This window comes from Maylandia zebra, linkage group LG12, assembly GCF_041146795.1.
Source record: "Maylandia zebra isolate NMK-2024a linkage group LG12, Mzebra_GT3a, whole genome shotgun sequence".
Taxonomy (NCBI): domain Eukaryota; kingdom Metazoa; phylum Chordata; class Actinopteri; order Cichliformes; family Cichlidae; genus Maylandia; species Maylandia zebra.
The window spans coordinates 30,878,019-30,894,393 of record NC_135178.1 but is presented as its reverse complement, the minus strand read 5'-3'; the positions used below and the strand labels follow the sequence as shown (position 1 = coordinate 30,894,393).

Below are 16,375 nucleotides of genomic sequence, written 5' to 3'. Positions count from 1 at the left end.
GATTTGGCGCTAAGTAAATAAAATTGAATTGAACTCTTTTCCTCACATATAAAGTCTTAAATAATCAGGTCCCATCATATCTTAAAGACCTTAAGATATCATAATTTCTGCATTTATTCAGGTCTGGATCAGGCAACCCTGAGCCAGGTTATGCTGCTACAGGCTCAGGCTGATGAAGGATGCAGGGACCTGCGGAGCCTGGTTCTGCTGGAGGCCTCTTCCTGTTAAAGTGAAGTTCTTTTCGCTTTAGTAAGACTTTTACTAATGAAATTGAAGGTCTGTATCCTTGAACTTCAGGCACTGAAGCCTTATAATGCATATACATACCTTTTAGTGAAACAATAGGCCATATACATTTTAAATATAGGACACAGACACATTTTTTAATTACAGTTTGGTCATTTTTAATTGACTATCATAGAATGATAAAAGAACCCACCCACCACTTTAATCACACTCTAGATCTTGTTTTAACATATGGCATAGAAACTGAACATTTAACAGTGTTTCCTGAAAACCCTCTCCTGTCTGATCATTTCCTGATAACATTTAAATTTACAATAATTGATTACACAGCAGTGGAGAGTAGACTTCATCACAGTAGATGTCTTTCTGAAAGCGCTGTAGCTAAGTTTAAGAATATAATCCACCCACTGTTATCATCTTCAATGCCCTGTACCAACATAGAGCAGAGCAGCTATCTGAACGCTACCCCAACAGAGGTCGATTATCTTGTTAATAATTTTACCTCCTCACTACGTACGACTCTGGATACTGTAGCTCCTGTGAAAACTAAGGCCTCAAATCAGAAGCACCTGACTCCGTGGTATAATTCTCATACGCGTAGCCTAAAGCAGATGACTCGTAAGCTGGAGAGGAAATGGCGTGTCACAAATTTAGAGGATCATCATTTAGCCTGGAGAAACAGTTTGCTGCTTTATAAGAAAGCCCTCTGCTGAAAAAGTTTTTCATACATTTATTACTTCCAGGCTGGACTACTGTAATTCATTATTATCAGGATGTCCTAAAAACTCGCTGAAAAGTCTTCAGCTAATCCAAAATGCTGCAGCAAGAGTGCTGACAGGGACTAGAAAGAGAGAGCATATTTCTCCTGTTTTGGCTTCCTGTTAAATCCAGAATTGAATTCAAAATCCTGCTCCTCACATACAAGGTCTTAAATAATCAGGCCCCATCTTATCTCAATGACCTTGTAGTACCATATCACCCTATTAGAGCACTTCGCTCTCACTCTGCAGGCCTACTTGTTGTTCCTAGAGTATTTAAAAGTAGAATGGGAGGGAGAGCCTTCAGTTTTCAGGCCCCTCTTCTGTGGAACCAGCTTCCAGTTTGGATTCGGGAGACAGACACTATCCCTACTTTTAAGATTAGGCTTAAAACTTTCCTTTTTGCTAAAGCATATAATTAGGGCTGGACCAGGTGACCCTGAATCCTCCCTTAGTTATGCTGCAATAGACATAGGCTGCCGGGGGATTCCCATGATGCATTGAGTTTTTCCTTTCCAGTCACCTTTCTCACTCACTATGTGTTAATAGACCTCTCTGCATTGAATCATATCTGTTATTAACCTCTGTCTCTCTTCCACAGCATGTCTTTATCCTGTCTTCCTTCTCTCACCCCAACCGGTCGCAGCAGATGGCCCCGCCCCTCCCTGAGCCTGGTTCTGCTGGAGGTTTCTTCCTGTTAAAGGGGAGTTTTTCCTTCCCACTGTCGCCAAAGTGCTTGCTCATAGGGGGTCATATGATTGTTGGGTTTTTCTCTGTATCTATTATTGTGCGATTTACTGTACAATATAAAGCGCCTTGAGGCAACTTTTGTCGTGATTTGGCGCTATATAAATAATATTGAATTGAACTGAATATCTCAAAATAAATATTAAACTGTGTCAAACTGTACATGGAGAAGCACAAATGTAAAGTTTACAATTTGCACATGTGTGATTGGATAAATTCAAACTACTGATATTCATCTCACATTATAAAAATGGCTTTAATCTCCAGTCTTTGCCAGGTGAGATTACTTTTAGGAAACTGGCAATTAACGCTGTAAAAATCATTAAATACACACAGCTGCTTCAGGTATATAATACATATCTTACATATCTTTTGAGCTACAGTGGGATTTATGATTCATGATATTTCCTTCAGAAACTGACAGACACCAAGCAGTATCTGTGTCATCATACAGTCTATATGTGGCATGTTCGAGTGATATGTTTGGCAAAATTTTGACTCTGACTTATGTCTTTTATTTACAAAAAAGTATGTATGTCCATACATCCCATGACCTCCTCTCACCCCTGTGCAATGCACTCTATTGTTTTCCTGCAGCCACTGCATACATTTCATTTATTTTCTCCTGGTACATTTTCACAACAATGGGCCTCCTCAGTTTCATGGTGGGTCCTAGAAGGACAACAAAGAAAAATAGGTTATTTTGATCTCATGATAAAGTTTAGCATTCCGCTGAGCTTAAAGAGATTAAATCACTGCTGAAAAGACTCCACGGAAACACTGTTTGGCAGTCACTCCAGTTACAAAACATTGACCTCGGTTAAAAATGATTAACAGTAAGTTAAAAAAAAAAAAGCAGAAGCAAATACTTACTTTAAATGGCAGTGCTACATGTACTATACTTGTAGGAAAAGGAAAATAAATTTCAGATAGCTGACCTAGCTCTCCTCCGGTGACGGAGAAGTCTTGTTCCACTATAACCCACTTCTGGACTTTCTGGGCATTGGATGTTGATCGGGCATTAACACGCTCAATGCCAGCCTGAATGGCACTGTAAATAGCTGGCTCCTTATTGGCTATAATCTCGGACACCTTGGTTGCTTTTACGCTGTGCTGTCGGCAAAATTCCAAAGCCTCTTGATTCAGCTCATCTGTGGGCTCGCCATTGTCATCCACGACACACTGCAGAAAAAGAAACAGAAGTGGTAACTCTTTTTTTTTTTTGCTTATTCAGCAACAATGCCTGTATGCAAAAAGAGAGGATCATTTACTTTAAGTGTGAGCAGCATGGAGAGGAACTTGAGCTTGTCTCCAATTAGCATGGCGTTGCTGATGATGGGCAGTTCAGACTTCACTGCATCTTCAATGGGGACAGGAGGGATGTTCTCGCCACCCGCAGTGATGATGAGCTCTGTGCAGGAAAGACAAAAACGCGTCACCTCTTATTAAGTTGGCGTATCTCAGTATCTGGTTGTAGGGTTTTAAACAACTAGCAGTGAAAATAGGTAGTTAGTTCCACGCTTGACTTGACTTTTATGCACTCACTACACAAAAAAGTGTGATTAGACAACAATTCTGAAAAAGCATACTTTGAATTCTGCTGATCATTATGTCCAAATCACTATTTTAATTTATTATACAAACAGATGGGAATTACCTTGAGTAAAATGTCAGTTAATGGTGTAAAAAAGAGAAGAAAGAATTAAAGCTAGAGAAGACAATCATCTTACACCAGCTGTAAGTGGTATTAATTCAAACTGTAAGTCTCTAGGCATCACAGGAACTCAGCCATGAAATGTCCAGGTTCACATTGCCGAAGCTCTAGCTCTGCTGACTCAGTAATTGCAGAGTATTAAACCTACTCTGGCATTAACATCAGCTCAAAAACTGTGTGCCAGGAGCTTCGTGGTGGCCGAGCAGCTCCTGTAGGTTTAATGTGTAGGTGGCCCAGTATTTTTGTCCGCAAAGTGTAAGTAAGTTATGTGTTTGCTTGTTTGTTTTTCAAATGTATAATGTACACTTTTCAAAACATAAGATGTTCTTCTAAAGTGTGTGCTATTTTTCCCCCAAAGGAGTTAGATTTTAATGCTGGTAGTGCTCAAATGATCAGATGGTAAATCTGTGACATGTTTGTGTCAGCTCCTCTGGCGTTGTATTATTAGGGTAATATTTCAACTACTGTTAAAGCTAAGGTAGCTCTGACAACTTTATATACGCTCACAGTCGCTTTATTAGGCACACCTTGCTACTACTGGGTTAAACCCATTCCCACATAGCAGACAGGTCTGGCCCTTTTATACACGTGTGTGTGTGGGGGGGGGGGGGGGGGGGGGGTCAGAGTGTGACCCCATAAAGACTTCCCTAAACCAGCTAGTCTGGAAGTCCAGCAGTTCATCTAAACAAAAGGCACTTAGACTAAAACTGACATAGTTACGTTTACCCTACCATAAAACAAAAAAAAGGTACGACCTCTCCCATGCTCCTAGGATGTGGGTGTGAATGCCAGACCACTCTGGAATGCACACAAAGTCTTGTAGTGAACAACAGCCTAAGTCATCAAAAGGTCAACATGCAGTATTCTACCATATGCAAACTTATATTATTAAAAGATTATACTGACTACTAAGTGCAATTTTCTATTGACAGCATGCCACATCCGGCCCAATTGTGGTTTGGTTTATGTGGCTCAGGCTCATAGAAAACAGGTCTGGCATCAAGCTGGCATTTCTGACTGACTGGTGTCATGGCAGGGTGTATGTCAACCAGAGGTGGGCTAGGTCTGGCAATGATGGCACTATTTATGTTCCTATGTTCCTATTTTAGTTAGAAGATCCATATGCCATGTTGCAATACTGTACTGCTATGGTAGCCAACGTTTCAAAAGCAGGTTTGACAGGTTTGTGAGTGTACACTTTATCCAAAACCTAGTGACGGTTTACTCATATTTGCCACCAGGTGGCTGTAGAGCAGGTCACCTACTGGTCGGAACGTTAGTGGTTCGATCCTTGGCTCCTCCAGTCTGCATGTCAAGAGTGTGAGTGTGAATGAATGTACTTAGGAAGCACTTAGTTTAGAGAAAGTGTGTGATTGGGCCATGTTGTATAGAGTGCTTTGAGTGATCTGGTAGAATAGAAATAAGAATCAGTCCATTCACTGTCTGAACGGAGGTTTGTCAAGTTACATTTGCACTATTATGTTCTGGCACACAACTTACACATGGCCCACATACCGCAAAGAATTGTGGCCCAGATTTGGTTTGCCAGAGGTAATCCACACTTGGGCCAGCGCAGAACCAACAGTATGTCTACACCTGGCCTTGTGCTGGCCCATGTGTGGGCCACCTCTAGCAAACCAAAGGGCCGTCATTCTTTGCGGTACGTGGGCCATGTGTAAGCACATAGTGTGGGCCAGATCTGGGCCACACCAATTTTGCTATGTAGGTTTTTGCCTTCAGAACTGAACTTTTCTCTCTGAGCAAGGTGCTGGAAACAGGGCAGCAGTTTGAAATGATTTATGCTTTGTGACATGGCATGTTTACCCACTGGTTATATCTTAGACTCTTCTTAGTGCTTGAAGTGCTTTCTGAACTTGGTTAGAAACAGGTTCAGCTGTTTTGTTGCCAGTGGCAGTCAATAGAAGTGTGATAAGTGTGTCACAACTATAACCTAAATGTGTCATTTGGTGCATTTTCTCCCAGATTCAGAGCTATAGCTTACCCTTGATCCTTCCTGTGATATACAGAAAGTCTTGTTCATCATATCTTCCCAGGTCTCCAGTGTGCAGCCAGCCATCCTCATCCAAAGCCTCTGCTGTTTTGTCTGGCATGTTCAGGTAGCCCATGAAGATATTACGACCCCAGAAACAGATCTCTCCATTCCCATCCGCATCTGGATTCACCAGCTTTATCTTACAGCCTATCATCACCTTTCCACAGCTGGAAAGACAAATCAAAAGCCAGTGATGTGACCAGAATCTGCATTAAAACTTTTAATTGAGCACATAGAAATCAGAGCAAAATAACACAAATGTGGCTTAAATATGATCATTTAACATTTTAAGGAGATGGTTGTACTCCTAAAAACAACAATAACTCCTGGCCCTGACACTTTTTTTTTATATTATTGACTTTTTACAGTAAGAAGCTCCGTAACAAAATTAAATATTTTAATACGTTTGGACAAACATTTTCAAATTGTGTCTGTTTTCTGATGCTTTAGTCTAAATGAACCATCCTCATTTTTATTTAGACGGGAAGTATGAATATATAAAGAGCTGTGGCTGCCTCATGAAAAAGAGAGATCATCTGCAGACTGCAGAGATATTTGAAATAACACATGGTAATAATAGATAATGGAGTCAAAAAACTAATCATCACACAAATTACTAAAACTAAAAATATACAAAATATACAAAAATATGACAGAAAGTGTCACAGAAAGAGCCCAGTTAAGCAGAAGCATCGAGGTTGTGTAATATTTTTTTTTATGTTTTTATTGTTTTACATGTAAACAGGTGTTTCCTCAGGCTTTTAGGACTTATTCTTATGCTTTTAAATATATTTCGCTCTTTCACATACAGTTTTTTTATTATTATTATTATTTTAGAGTATTTCTTCCCTCTATTTATGTGTGAGCATGAGCACTGTCATACAAACTTCCCCTTCACTATAAAAGAGTTCACTTTACTTCTGCTCTATTTTGAATTTATTAGAAAGCTGGTATTTTATACTCAGGCTGTTTAACCAAATATAAGGTTGTTGTAAGTTCCTGGTAATATGGGGATTACCCTGTAACTAGTTTATCAAAGGTCAATGTCAGCACTGGACAACGTGGGCACTTGTAACATACCTGCTCATCTTTAAAGAAATATGCCTCTGCAGTCATCCTGAGCTCTACAGAGCTTGAAGTGACTTTCAAGCTCAGTACAAAAACAAACTCCAATAAACCCACTGTTCAGCACCAAGGAGCAGACAAAGTTAAGTTTTTTTCCCCCCTCAGAAGGCAGTAAAAACAAATTCAGAGCTGGAAACAGTGAATCTAGGACTTCAGATGGACTGAAGTGTTGATTCAAAGAAGTTTTGTTGCTGTGATTAAAATAAATAGGCCACTGCTAAGAAGTCTATTTCCTTATTAGATGCTGTCAGGTTTTTGTTTACAGTTATTACGTTGGCTATAATCTATCAGGTATGCTTGATGAAAAACAACCATCTATCACCTTCAACACAATATTTTTTGACCCCTGCTTTAACCACAATCCAACACTTCAGTCACGTCGATGTCTACCTTGTGACGCGGTATTCATCGATGGAGATGGTGTGAGGGCCAGAGCTTTCACTCATGCCATACAGCTCTTTCAAAGGGATGTTCAGGCTCATGAAGTAATCCAGTGTGTCTTTGGTAATCGGTGCAGCTCCAGTGCAGCATATTCTGCAGCGGTCCAAGCCCAAAGCAGCACGCACCTTCTTGAAGACCAGATTATTAGCCAGCATGAAGCCCCACGGCACCTGATTCTGTCTGTAACACACAAAATAAACCAATATTTTATCAAAATTATTGAGGATCTTTTTTGTTTAGGAATAATGAACTTAACGAAACTTAAAATATGATTTTAAATAAGGTTTTTCTAGGTAAAGCTGAGCATCACTGGCCGTAGTGCAAAACGCCTGGCCAGAGTCTTGCATGATTTTTTTTTCACTCTCTTTCTCCTTTTATTTGTTTAACCAACACAAAGAAAATCAAAGTAATTTGAGAACTGACCAGCTTCAGCCTAAGGCACCTTCTTTTATGTTGTGCAGACCTGATTGGCCTCACCCTGCTGGGTTATCCTGCAGCCCTGGTTTGAGACTTTCCTCTTCTCTTCATGTTTCTTGCTTTACTTTGTAATTTTATAATTTATTTATTCTGTCCTCTTGTACACTGTGCAAGTTTCTTAATGTTTTTCTTGTTTCTAAAATTATTCTGTAAATAGTCCGCTCACAGTGTTTGGGGGCTTGTCCGAGTTACTTCAAAACTGCTTTGAGAAAGGCAAATTTACTACAGTTCTCAACACTATGAGATAAACAAATACGTGAAGAACCGATGACATTACCATCACTCACAACTGCACAAATAAATCTTTCTATGCATTATGAATGTTATAAAGTGATGGCCTGGGGATGTTAAACTGTACAAACATGTGACGTGTTCGTCTAACATCCCTGCTGCTGTCTCACCCGTTCATGACACTGTAGTTGTACTGCAGGCCAATGGACTTGGCAAAGCCTGCCACTCTCTTCTTCATTGGGGATGCTTTGGCTCCCACAGCTTTCATCTTCTCCTCGATCTTCTCCCACACACGAGGAACTCCCAGGAAACAAGTTGGGCGAACCTCTTTAAGTGTGTTTACTAAAGAGCCCTGGAAAAATTAATGGTCATTACAGTCAAATATATTTAGTTAATGTTTCCTTTTTCATGAGGTAATAGTCATGCTTACTTTAAGGGCATCTGGCTCTGCAAAGTAGATGGTCCCAGCAAAGCCCATGCAGACCCAAATATCAATCATCTGGGCTGCGACGTGGCTGAGCGGCAGGTAACTGACCAGGATCTCCTCACCGCCTTTTGCTTTTAATATGGTACATCCCACATGGGCAGTCCATGTTATCTGCACATTTAAAAGTGGGGAAAAAGTCACCAGGTATTTTCTTTCGCCAAATATTTGTCTTGAATCTTTAGAGTACTCCTCTCACACATTGATCGAAACAACATTATGAAATTACAGTAGAAGAACTCGCCAGATTATATAAAAGCTCTCTGGTTGGACCACTAGTGCTATGCTTTAACTCTTTGAAGAGTTAAAAGCTTGTCCTTACAACCTACAGCCTGCATAAGATATGCTGCAGTAATTCAGCTTGTTGTGCAAATTCAATTTTATTCATGTTTATTAAAGGTGCTAGAACTAAGCTAATGAAGTGAAAACTGGAGCTTCATAATGAACTATTCCTGGTGCAAATGAAACATAAAAAATAGAGCTCAAATACTTAAAAAGCAGTAAATTGGTACAAGACTATCTCTCTATCTAAGTTTTTATTATTTCAGTTTGGTATGTTTTCATATGTTATGTGAAGTGTAACATTTTGCTCTCTCTTGCAATGATAAAAAATACCAGATCCAGATTTTGGAAAGTTGTTCACTTCTAACTTGAATCAGGCTCAACTTCAGGCAAAATGTTTATGTAAATCCATCCATGAATTGAATGAATTGTGCTAACAAGCGAAACTAAGCCAGTTATTTTGGCTAATCTCCTTCTACGTGAAATTTGTGGTTTTTCTGACTTTTGATCATTTAGAACAGGGGTGTCAAACTCAAGGCACACTTTAGGTCACGGGCCAAACAAGATAAATATTTATTGAACACACTGTTTATGTTTTTTAAACATAAATATGAATAAAAAAAAGACAGGAATAATATTCCAGATTAAATAAACTTAAAAAAATAAACTTTAACTTTAAATATTTTGCTCTTCATAAAAATATATCCTGTCAAAATTATGCAAGTTAGAAATATGAACATGCTGCCAAAACCCCCAGAAAAAATAAATGAAAGCATATACAAGGTTGGAGCCGCATGTAGACGGAGCTGGGCATTGCTTCAGGAATGGAACTAATAAACTGTGCGGGCCATTCAGTGTCGTACTTTCCCTTGAGTCTATCATTACACTGCAGCTCCATCTGAATCTGCACATGTGCAGTTCAGCAAAGTCCGCTGACTTGGTTCAACATTAATTGGCAACAGGGAAAGTGAGGCAAGTTGCACTGGTGCATTTGTGACAACTTCACTTGAAATGTCTTCACCGCATCATACATGCCATGTCCATGAACTGACAGATTTCCTTGCTGAGCTCAAAAACTCTATTGAGAATTTTTATCCCAACTCAGCCAACGGACCTCTGTATGATGAGGAATGTCGGCAAACTCTGAATCTATTTCCCACATAAAAGACTGAAATTGACGGTGCTTTAAACTTTTAGCTCCGATAAAATTTACGGTTTGCGTTACGGTGATCATTACATGCTCCATTTTTAGGACTTTACCACACAGCCTTTCCTGCTGTATGATGCAGTGATATGCAGTTCTCCCCCTGCATCTTTACTCGCATCCTGCTGACTAGTCCACTTTTTTCACCGCACAACACCGGCGCTCCATCTGTTGTAGGTCCAACAAGTTTGTCCCAGGGCAGTTTCATGTCGGTTACACTTTGACATACGTTTTAAAAAAAGTCTTTTCCTGTCATTGTTCCGTGCGATTTAATGTTCAATATTTCCTCTCCACGGATGAAGATGGCCAGCTGTGCAATGTCCATCATGTCTATACTTTTCTTGTCTATACATGTCTGTACTTTTCAGCTTATCCTGACGTTTTGTCTCGTAGTGCCGTCTTAAATAAAATTCCTTAATTACAGCCACATTAGCTCCACTAATAAGACACACGGGTTTACCAGCAATGCCAGTGTAACTACCGCCCCTCCCACCTCTGCCCAGCGCAAAGCACAAGGCTCGCATGCAGAGTGAAGCGGAAATAAGTGCGAGAGAGAGAGAGAGAGAGAGGGTGAGAGAAAGAAAAAAAAAAACAACAACCCATGGCTTGCGATAAGGAGCCGGCTCACGTCGTTCACGTCAAGGATCCGGCTCTAAGAGCCATTTCGTTTGCAACCGACACATCACTAATGCATAACAATAATAATACAGCTATATAAAATGATCTCGCGGGCCAGATATAAATGTACGCCGGGCCGGATGTGGCCCACGGGCCTTGACTTTGACACGTGATTTAGAACAAGACAGAAAAAAGCTGCAATCTGAGCCTTAACAATTTGATGGCTACTTAATAAAATTAACAGTATTCAAAGACTTTTCAGTTCAATCTTAAATCTTAAAAGCCAATACCTTTTAGAAGAAGAGAGAGAGAAATCTCTTGTCAGGGCTACTCACATTGTCATGGCTCAACATGACTCCTTTAGGGTTGCCAGTGGTTCCAGAGGTGTAGATGAGGGTGCAGCACTCATTGGGCCGAAGACTGTCAATCACAGCATTCAGCTGCTCATCGGGCACATCCTCTCCCAGCTTCATGAACTCTTCCCACTACAGAAATAAGGAGGTTGAATCAAAACAGTGCATCAATGATAAGTAAATAAATGTTTGCTATGTAGACGTACTGTATACAGGAACGGAGCTTTCTGCTGTAGCTCGCCTTTGTACTGAACAATGGCTCTCAGATGAGGTAGATGATCTTTAACCTGTTAAAAGATACAAAGATAACATGTGAGGACAGAACCTCACTCACAAGTAATACATGTATTACTTTATAAAGAGATGGTGGTGAATTAAGATGAAACTGCCGACCTGCAGGATTTTGTCGAGCTGTTTCTGGTTCTCCACAACCAGGACATTGGCCTCACAGTTGGCAGCCACATACTGACAGGCCTCTGGTGAGTTTGTGGTGTAAATCCCGGCTGCCAGCCCTCTAAGGGACAAACAATTGCTTGAGCTATATATTACCTTGTATGAGTCACTGTCATGTGTTACCAGTTTGGCTACAGCTTGATGTGAAGTGGAAAATAATTAGATATTTTGTTTGGTGAACAGAAATGAGTATTTTTTTAAACTGTAGATTAAGCAAGAAAAACTAAATAAAGTGAGGGGTGATTACGCCTATCCCAGCTGGCACAGGGCGAGAGGCAGACGGCCTTTCACAATCACACTGATTTTAGAATCAAAAATTAACCTAACCCTGTTCCATGTCTTTAGACTATGGGACACAAATGGAATTCATTGGAGGAATTCTATTTGTGCACTTGTGCAGTTTGTGGCGGTGTCCGAACTGCACAAGTTGAATGTCCCTTAGTACTTCCTGACAGCTTGAAAAAATGCCAAATATCACATCCATGTAATTTTAACTGAGCCTCATGTGGGTGGAGACACAAACAGAGGTTCTGAGATAAGAAAGGACAAAGATAAATGTGCATGTCAGACAGTGCAGAGGTAACACAGGTCCAAAAGTAGACTAATTTAAAATGTTATCAGATTCAGTTCCTTATAGAGTGATCTTACCCGGCCAAGATGCAGCCGATGTCTGAGATGAACCACTCAGCGGAGTTGAATCCCAGAATCCCTACACCATGGTAACGCTCCAGCCCCAACTGATAAAAACAAAGGACAGGTAGATGCTTTTAAAGAAGAAGTGACTTTAATTACACAGCGCAGCAGGCGTATACCTTCGTTACTTCTGCGTCTTGTTTCATTAGCCACTCCACTCACACGGGACACAGATATGGCTGTGAAACATAAAACGTAACACAAGCTGGGCATTTCACACACCCAAGTTTCCAGCATGCTGTTCTCACATCAAGAAGATTAAGATAAGAAGTGCTGTTTATAAAAACTGGGCCAGGAGTTAAATTATTTATGCAGCCTTCAGTTCAAAAAGTATTGTTCAGTTACATAAACACAGCTTTCTAATTAAAAACAACCAAAAAACAAAACAAAAACCGAGTCGATGTTTGTTTAAATCAGAATTCTAACAATCATTTGGTTACTTTGTTTCTAATTCAGAGCATTTGATGACTTAAAAGTTCTAAGTTTGCGCTTTATAGGAGCACAAGTGTCAAATCCTCTAAGCGCCTGGGTTTGAGGTTAATTCAGGAGGCAACAAAGACCTTTTAAGGCCAAAGAGCAAGAATGGGTGCAGGAAAGGTCTAAGGGAGTGATCCCCAGCATCTGCTGATCTCTTGGTTAAAAATGACAACTCTGGCAACTTGGTTTACAACTAACTTTGTGAATGAATGACAACAGCATACGTTAAAATGAATGACTGCAGTGTATGCTAAATAAATGCTTAAATTATTTAATTATTTCACAATTCTTAAAATCCAACTTTACTCTATGAAATAATGTTTAAGGCAAATTAATAACATTCTAAAGATCTACGACTGCCAAATAGCTTCTTTGCATTATATTTGAAGTTCACTGAAGTGTAATTTTTGTTCAACAGATGCAGGACGATTTGCAAAACAAGCAAACAAACCTTGAGAAAACTTTTCGCAGCTGCACGACACTGCTCGTAGTATTGGTTCCAGGTTAGAGTCATCCACTGGCCATCTTTTTTGGAAACCAAAGCTGGATGATTCCCATACTTCTCGACTGTCTCCAGGAACATCTGATGGACGGTGATGGGAGCCTCTGAGCCTGGCCCTGATTCCTCCATTCTCAGCCTCACTGCCTGCTCTCTGCCGGTGCTCCATAACTGGTCAGCTGGGGCTAGATTTGTTGCCAAATGGGCCGTCGACAGGGGAACTGCCTTGGGCTCTTCTGTATTGCGAGAACAAGGGCAGCTGCATATACTCTCCATGAATCACAAGTCAAAAGACACAGCTAGTCAGGTGTATCACAGGACTGCAGATATCTCTGTGCTGTTACCCTAGGTGAGTTACTTTAATGTGCAGTGTGCAGTGAAGGCTCTGCTGTTATCTGAGCTGAAACAGGAAGTTCCACATTACAAATGCGTACCTAACAAACAGGTTCAGCCAGAAGAAGTCATGTGATTTTAGTTACAGGACTGAATGAGCACACAGACAACATACTAAATTCTGCCATCCAGTAAAAATTCTCGAGTGTTTCACGTGGTTTTAAAAGGCATGTTCAAGACGATCTTTAGCACTTGATGCCCCAGTAATCCTGTATGCTTCAGCATTCCTAAGAAATTTTAAAGCCTTGCAGCCATCTGTCTTTATGAGAGGAGTGATTTCTTTTAAGTGCTATTGTCTTTTTTGTTTTCATATTTCCCGAAAATTTCTTTTCCTTCCAGCTTGCGGTCATTTTATGTCTGAAAATATCTAAAATGATATTTATTTTCTTGTTTCCCCACAGAGTAGGTTATATCTAGCCTTAAATGCCTTTGTGTTTTGACATTTAAAGTGACAAAGTTTATTCATTAGCTTTTTTACAGTTTGCAAATGCTTTTACGTATTCAGTCTTCTTATTGAAAATAATTATTTAAATCAACCTAAAACAAGATAATAAACAGAATTTGTTGAAAAGAAGTGGGTGTCTTTCACTCTAGCTTCTTATGTGAAAACTTTGTGGTTTACACCCAAGGACAGACAATTTTCTTTTAGTTTGGAGGCATACCGTTACCATCGCCATTTCACCCTTACCTGTGGAAAATCCTTCAGTAGCTCCCTTCTGCTCAGACGATATGGGAGGCTGGGTCAGTAACTCAGTGTTACTGAGTGGATGGATCTTTGGAGGCAGTGTTGCACTGAAGTCGCCCGTCTTGGCTTTCCCATTGAGTATGACAGATGTGTGGGTCTTTATATCTGTGGCATCTGACTCAGTTTGAGCAGGAATGCTGGAGCAGACATTGAGATGACACGAATGAGAACTGATGATAATCGTAAAATCTAATTTTTAGATAGTTTGAAAAGAAGTGGTCCTATATTATCTATTTGACCTGCCCAGGGACTCATCTCTCTTTACATACCTTTCCATGTTACCATCCATAACTGCAGGGCTATTGCTCTTCATAAATTAATTTTCTTTGAGCTTATGTCTGCTAGAAACAGAGAAGATGAAATTAGCATGAAAACCCTCCAGAAACCCTCCACCGAGGACTCTCCAAGCAGTTAAGATTATGAAACAGCATCACTCCACTCATTTATATGTGACTGACATTCACCAAAGTCAGTGCAACAGGTCACAGCCAGTGACCGCATGTGCTGCCAATCACACACGCAGCAGCAGTGCATGTTGAAACTACTAGTATTGCGGCAAGAAGCATTGCTAAATCCACGTAGACTTACTTTGCCTCCAAGCAGCACCTTTCACCCAGATAATCGTGAAAGTGCTGCCATTACCAGTTAACATACTGAATAACAATCATGTCAGACTTAAAATAACTCTTCCTTGGCCTGTGCTCTACACAGTGAATGAATGCCCTCTAATGTGAATATTTAGCAACAGCAGAAACAAGTGAAAAGTTTTCTGCAGATATTTTCCTCCAAGTTCAATTAACTGCACCAATAAAAGCAATCAGTCTTTTTGCAGGGATGTAACAACAATAAATCTGATAATCAATGTTGCACCAGATTTCTAACAAATGCTGACTTTGTGTTAAAGATTGAAATCTGTCAAGATAAGCAGGATCTCAGTCCAACCTCAAAATTTCAAGATTGCCCTTGACAAGATTTCTCTGGACCAAAGTTCATAAACTTACAAAACTGCAGTTTGGCAACATTAAGTAGCAGAGGAAAAACCTTTGCTCCAGATTATGTAAAAACTTTATAAACTGTCCTGTGATGCAAACAAATTCATTTTAGCCTCACTGGTGACTTAGTTCTCACATTACACAGAAAAACACCTTAACTATTGAAAATGCACTGGAAAATCTAAAAACAGCAGCAGTGAGAGATGTTAACTCTCTGTGGATGTGCCTGCTCACATCTATTCCTACGTTTCAGTCATATGTTTGATTTAACACATTCACTATGCATCTCCAGAGCCGTGTTTAACCTGAAGTGTACATACTCAGTGAGGAAAAATGGAAAAAACAGCACAAACAAGTCTGAATTTCTATGAGTAAAAATAAATCTTTATGCACATCCTGCAGTCTAAATAGCAGTTTATTCTTTTCTCACTTAACACATTCAAAAGACAGAAATCTCTGCTGTAGAAATGATATCCTACCTTCTCTGCTGACAGACCCAAGTGGCATCAACTTCAAGGCTGCAGTCAGGTGTGAGACAAAATTGCATCAACCTTTGCTCAATGCAGGTTCACAGATGTTGCCCCCTGGGGTAAATATCAACGCACAGGGGATTTTGATAAGATTGACGTGTTCCTTGGTCTCACGAGACTTGCACAATCCTTTCAACATCTCCTGCAGAGGTTGTGTCAACCAGATAGAGCTGTACAAGGAGAACTGGCTAAAAAAAGTTTGGATTTGCACTAAAAAGAAGTGAGTTTAATCCAGTGGGTTTCAGATCTGCTTGTAGCTTTGTTTGGAGTTTCTAACAGCTATAGGCACTGGTTATATTCAGTTGCAGGATTATGTGTCAAGCATCCAATAAGATAACAAAGCTTTGATGGGTGGGGGTATTATTAAAGTGTTTATTGTCTCAGTTAAACTTGTGATGGCGGTTATTATCACATGAAGGATGAGGCCGGTCATAGAAATAGATTATAAAACTAGATGATATCTCTCTGGGTTTATGAGGCGATACTTTGACCTAGCAAAAAACAACAACAACAAAGTTTTCAGCATAAGGACAACTTGTGCAAATCTTTGCCCACCTGACTTTATTGGCACATCAAGAAAAAGGAGATGTCAGCAATAAAAAAGGATGCATTCCTTTAAAAAAAAATCTCTTTAGTTCTTTTCTGAGATATAAAAAGAAATCAATAAGAAACGATAATGGAAAAGAAATATTTAATCATTAACAGAGTCCTCTTTTAACCATCTTTTATCCTCCCTGCGCCATTAAAGGCAGTGAACACTGTTTTCTAAGCAAATATAGGGGAAATGTTATGCTTTTGACACATGGTTACCTTGCTCACAGGAACTAAGGTCACTGAATCATACCACCTAGTCACACCAT

The 16,375-nt window shown here is 39.9% G+C and overlaps 1 protein-coding gene across 3 annotated transcripts; it reads right to left on the bottom strand.

Annotated features, from left to right (window-relative positions):
- Positions 1 to 379: 379 nt before the first annotated feature.
- LOC101474583 (long-chain-fatty-acid--CoA ligase ACSBG2) lies at positions 380 to 15,481 on the bottom strand. Of its 3 annotated transcripts, XM_076891069.1 has the most exons (15): positions 15,465 to 15,481; positions 14,263 to 14,334; positions 13,937 to 14,130; positions 12,808 to 13,091; positions 11,835 to 11,923; positions 11,127 to 11,247; positions 10,940 to 11,020; positions 10,716 to 10,865; positions 8,223 to 8,390; positions 7,963 to 8,144; positions 7,034 to 7,264; positions 5,468 to 5,685; positions 3,023 to 3,162; positions 2,690 to 2,933; positions 380 to 2,423 (listed from the first exon to the last, which is right to left on the bottom strand). In XM_076891069.1, the coding sequence occupies exons 2-15, from the start codon at positions 14,304 to 14,306 to the stop codon at positions 2,332 to 2,334; spliced, it is 2,238 nt and encodes a 745-aa protein (XP_076747184.1). In that variant the 5' UTR covers positions 14,307 to 14,334; positions 15,465 to 15,481; the 3' UTR covers positions 380 to 2,331. The 3 variants fall into 3 exon arrangements, with proteins under 3 accessions (XP_076747184.1, XP_012771619.3, XP_004575690.3); XM_012916165.5 differs by lacking the exon at positions 15,465 to 15,481 and having other exon boundaries at positions 13,937 to 14,142; positions 14,263 to 14,393; XM_004575633.3 differs by lacking the exon at positions 15,465 to 15,481 and having other exon boundaries at positions 14,263 to 14,393.
- Positions 15,482 to 16,375: the final 894 nt, after the last annotated feature.

Excerpts from the sequence above, each read along its gene's own strand:
- LOC101474583 (XM_012916165.5), bottom strand. The coding sequence starts at position 14,306 with ATGAAGAGCAATAGCCCTGCAGTTATGGATGGTAACATGGAAAG. Across the intron at positions 11,248-11,834 it reads ATCGGCTGCATCTTGGCCGG|AGGGCTGGCAGCCGGGATTT; the intron begins GTAAGATCACTC and ends TTTGTCCCTTAG. Across the intron at positions 10,866-10,939 it reads AAGCTCCGTTCCTGTATACA|TGGGAAGAGTTCATGAAGCT; the intron begins GTACGTCTACAT and ends TTATTTCTGTAG.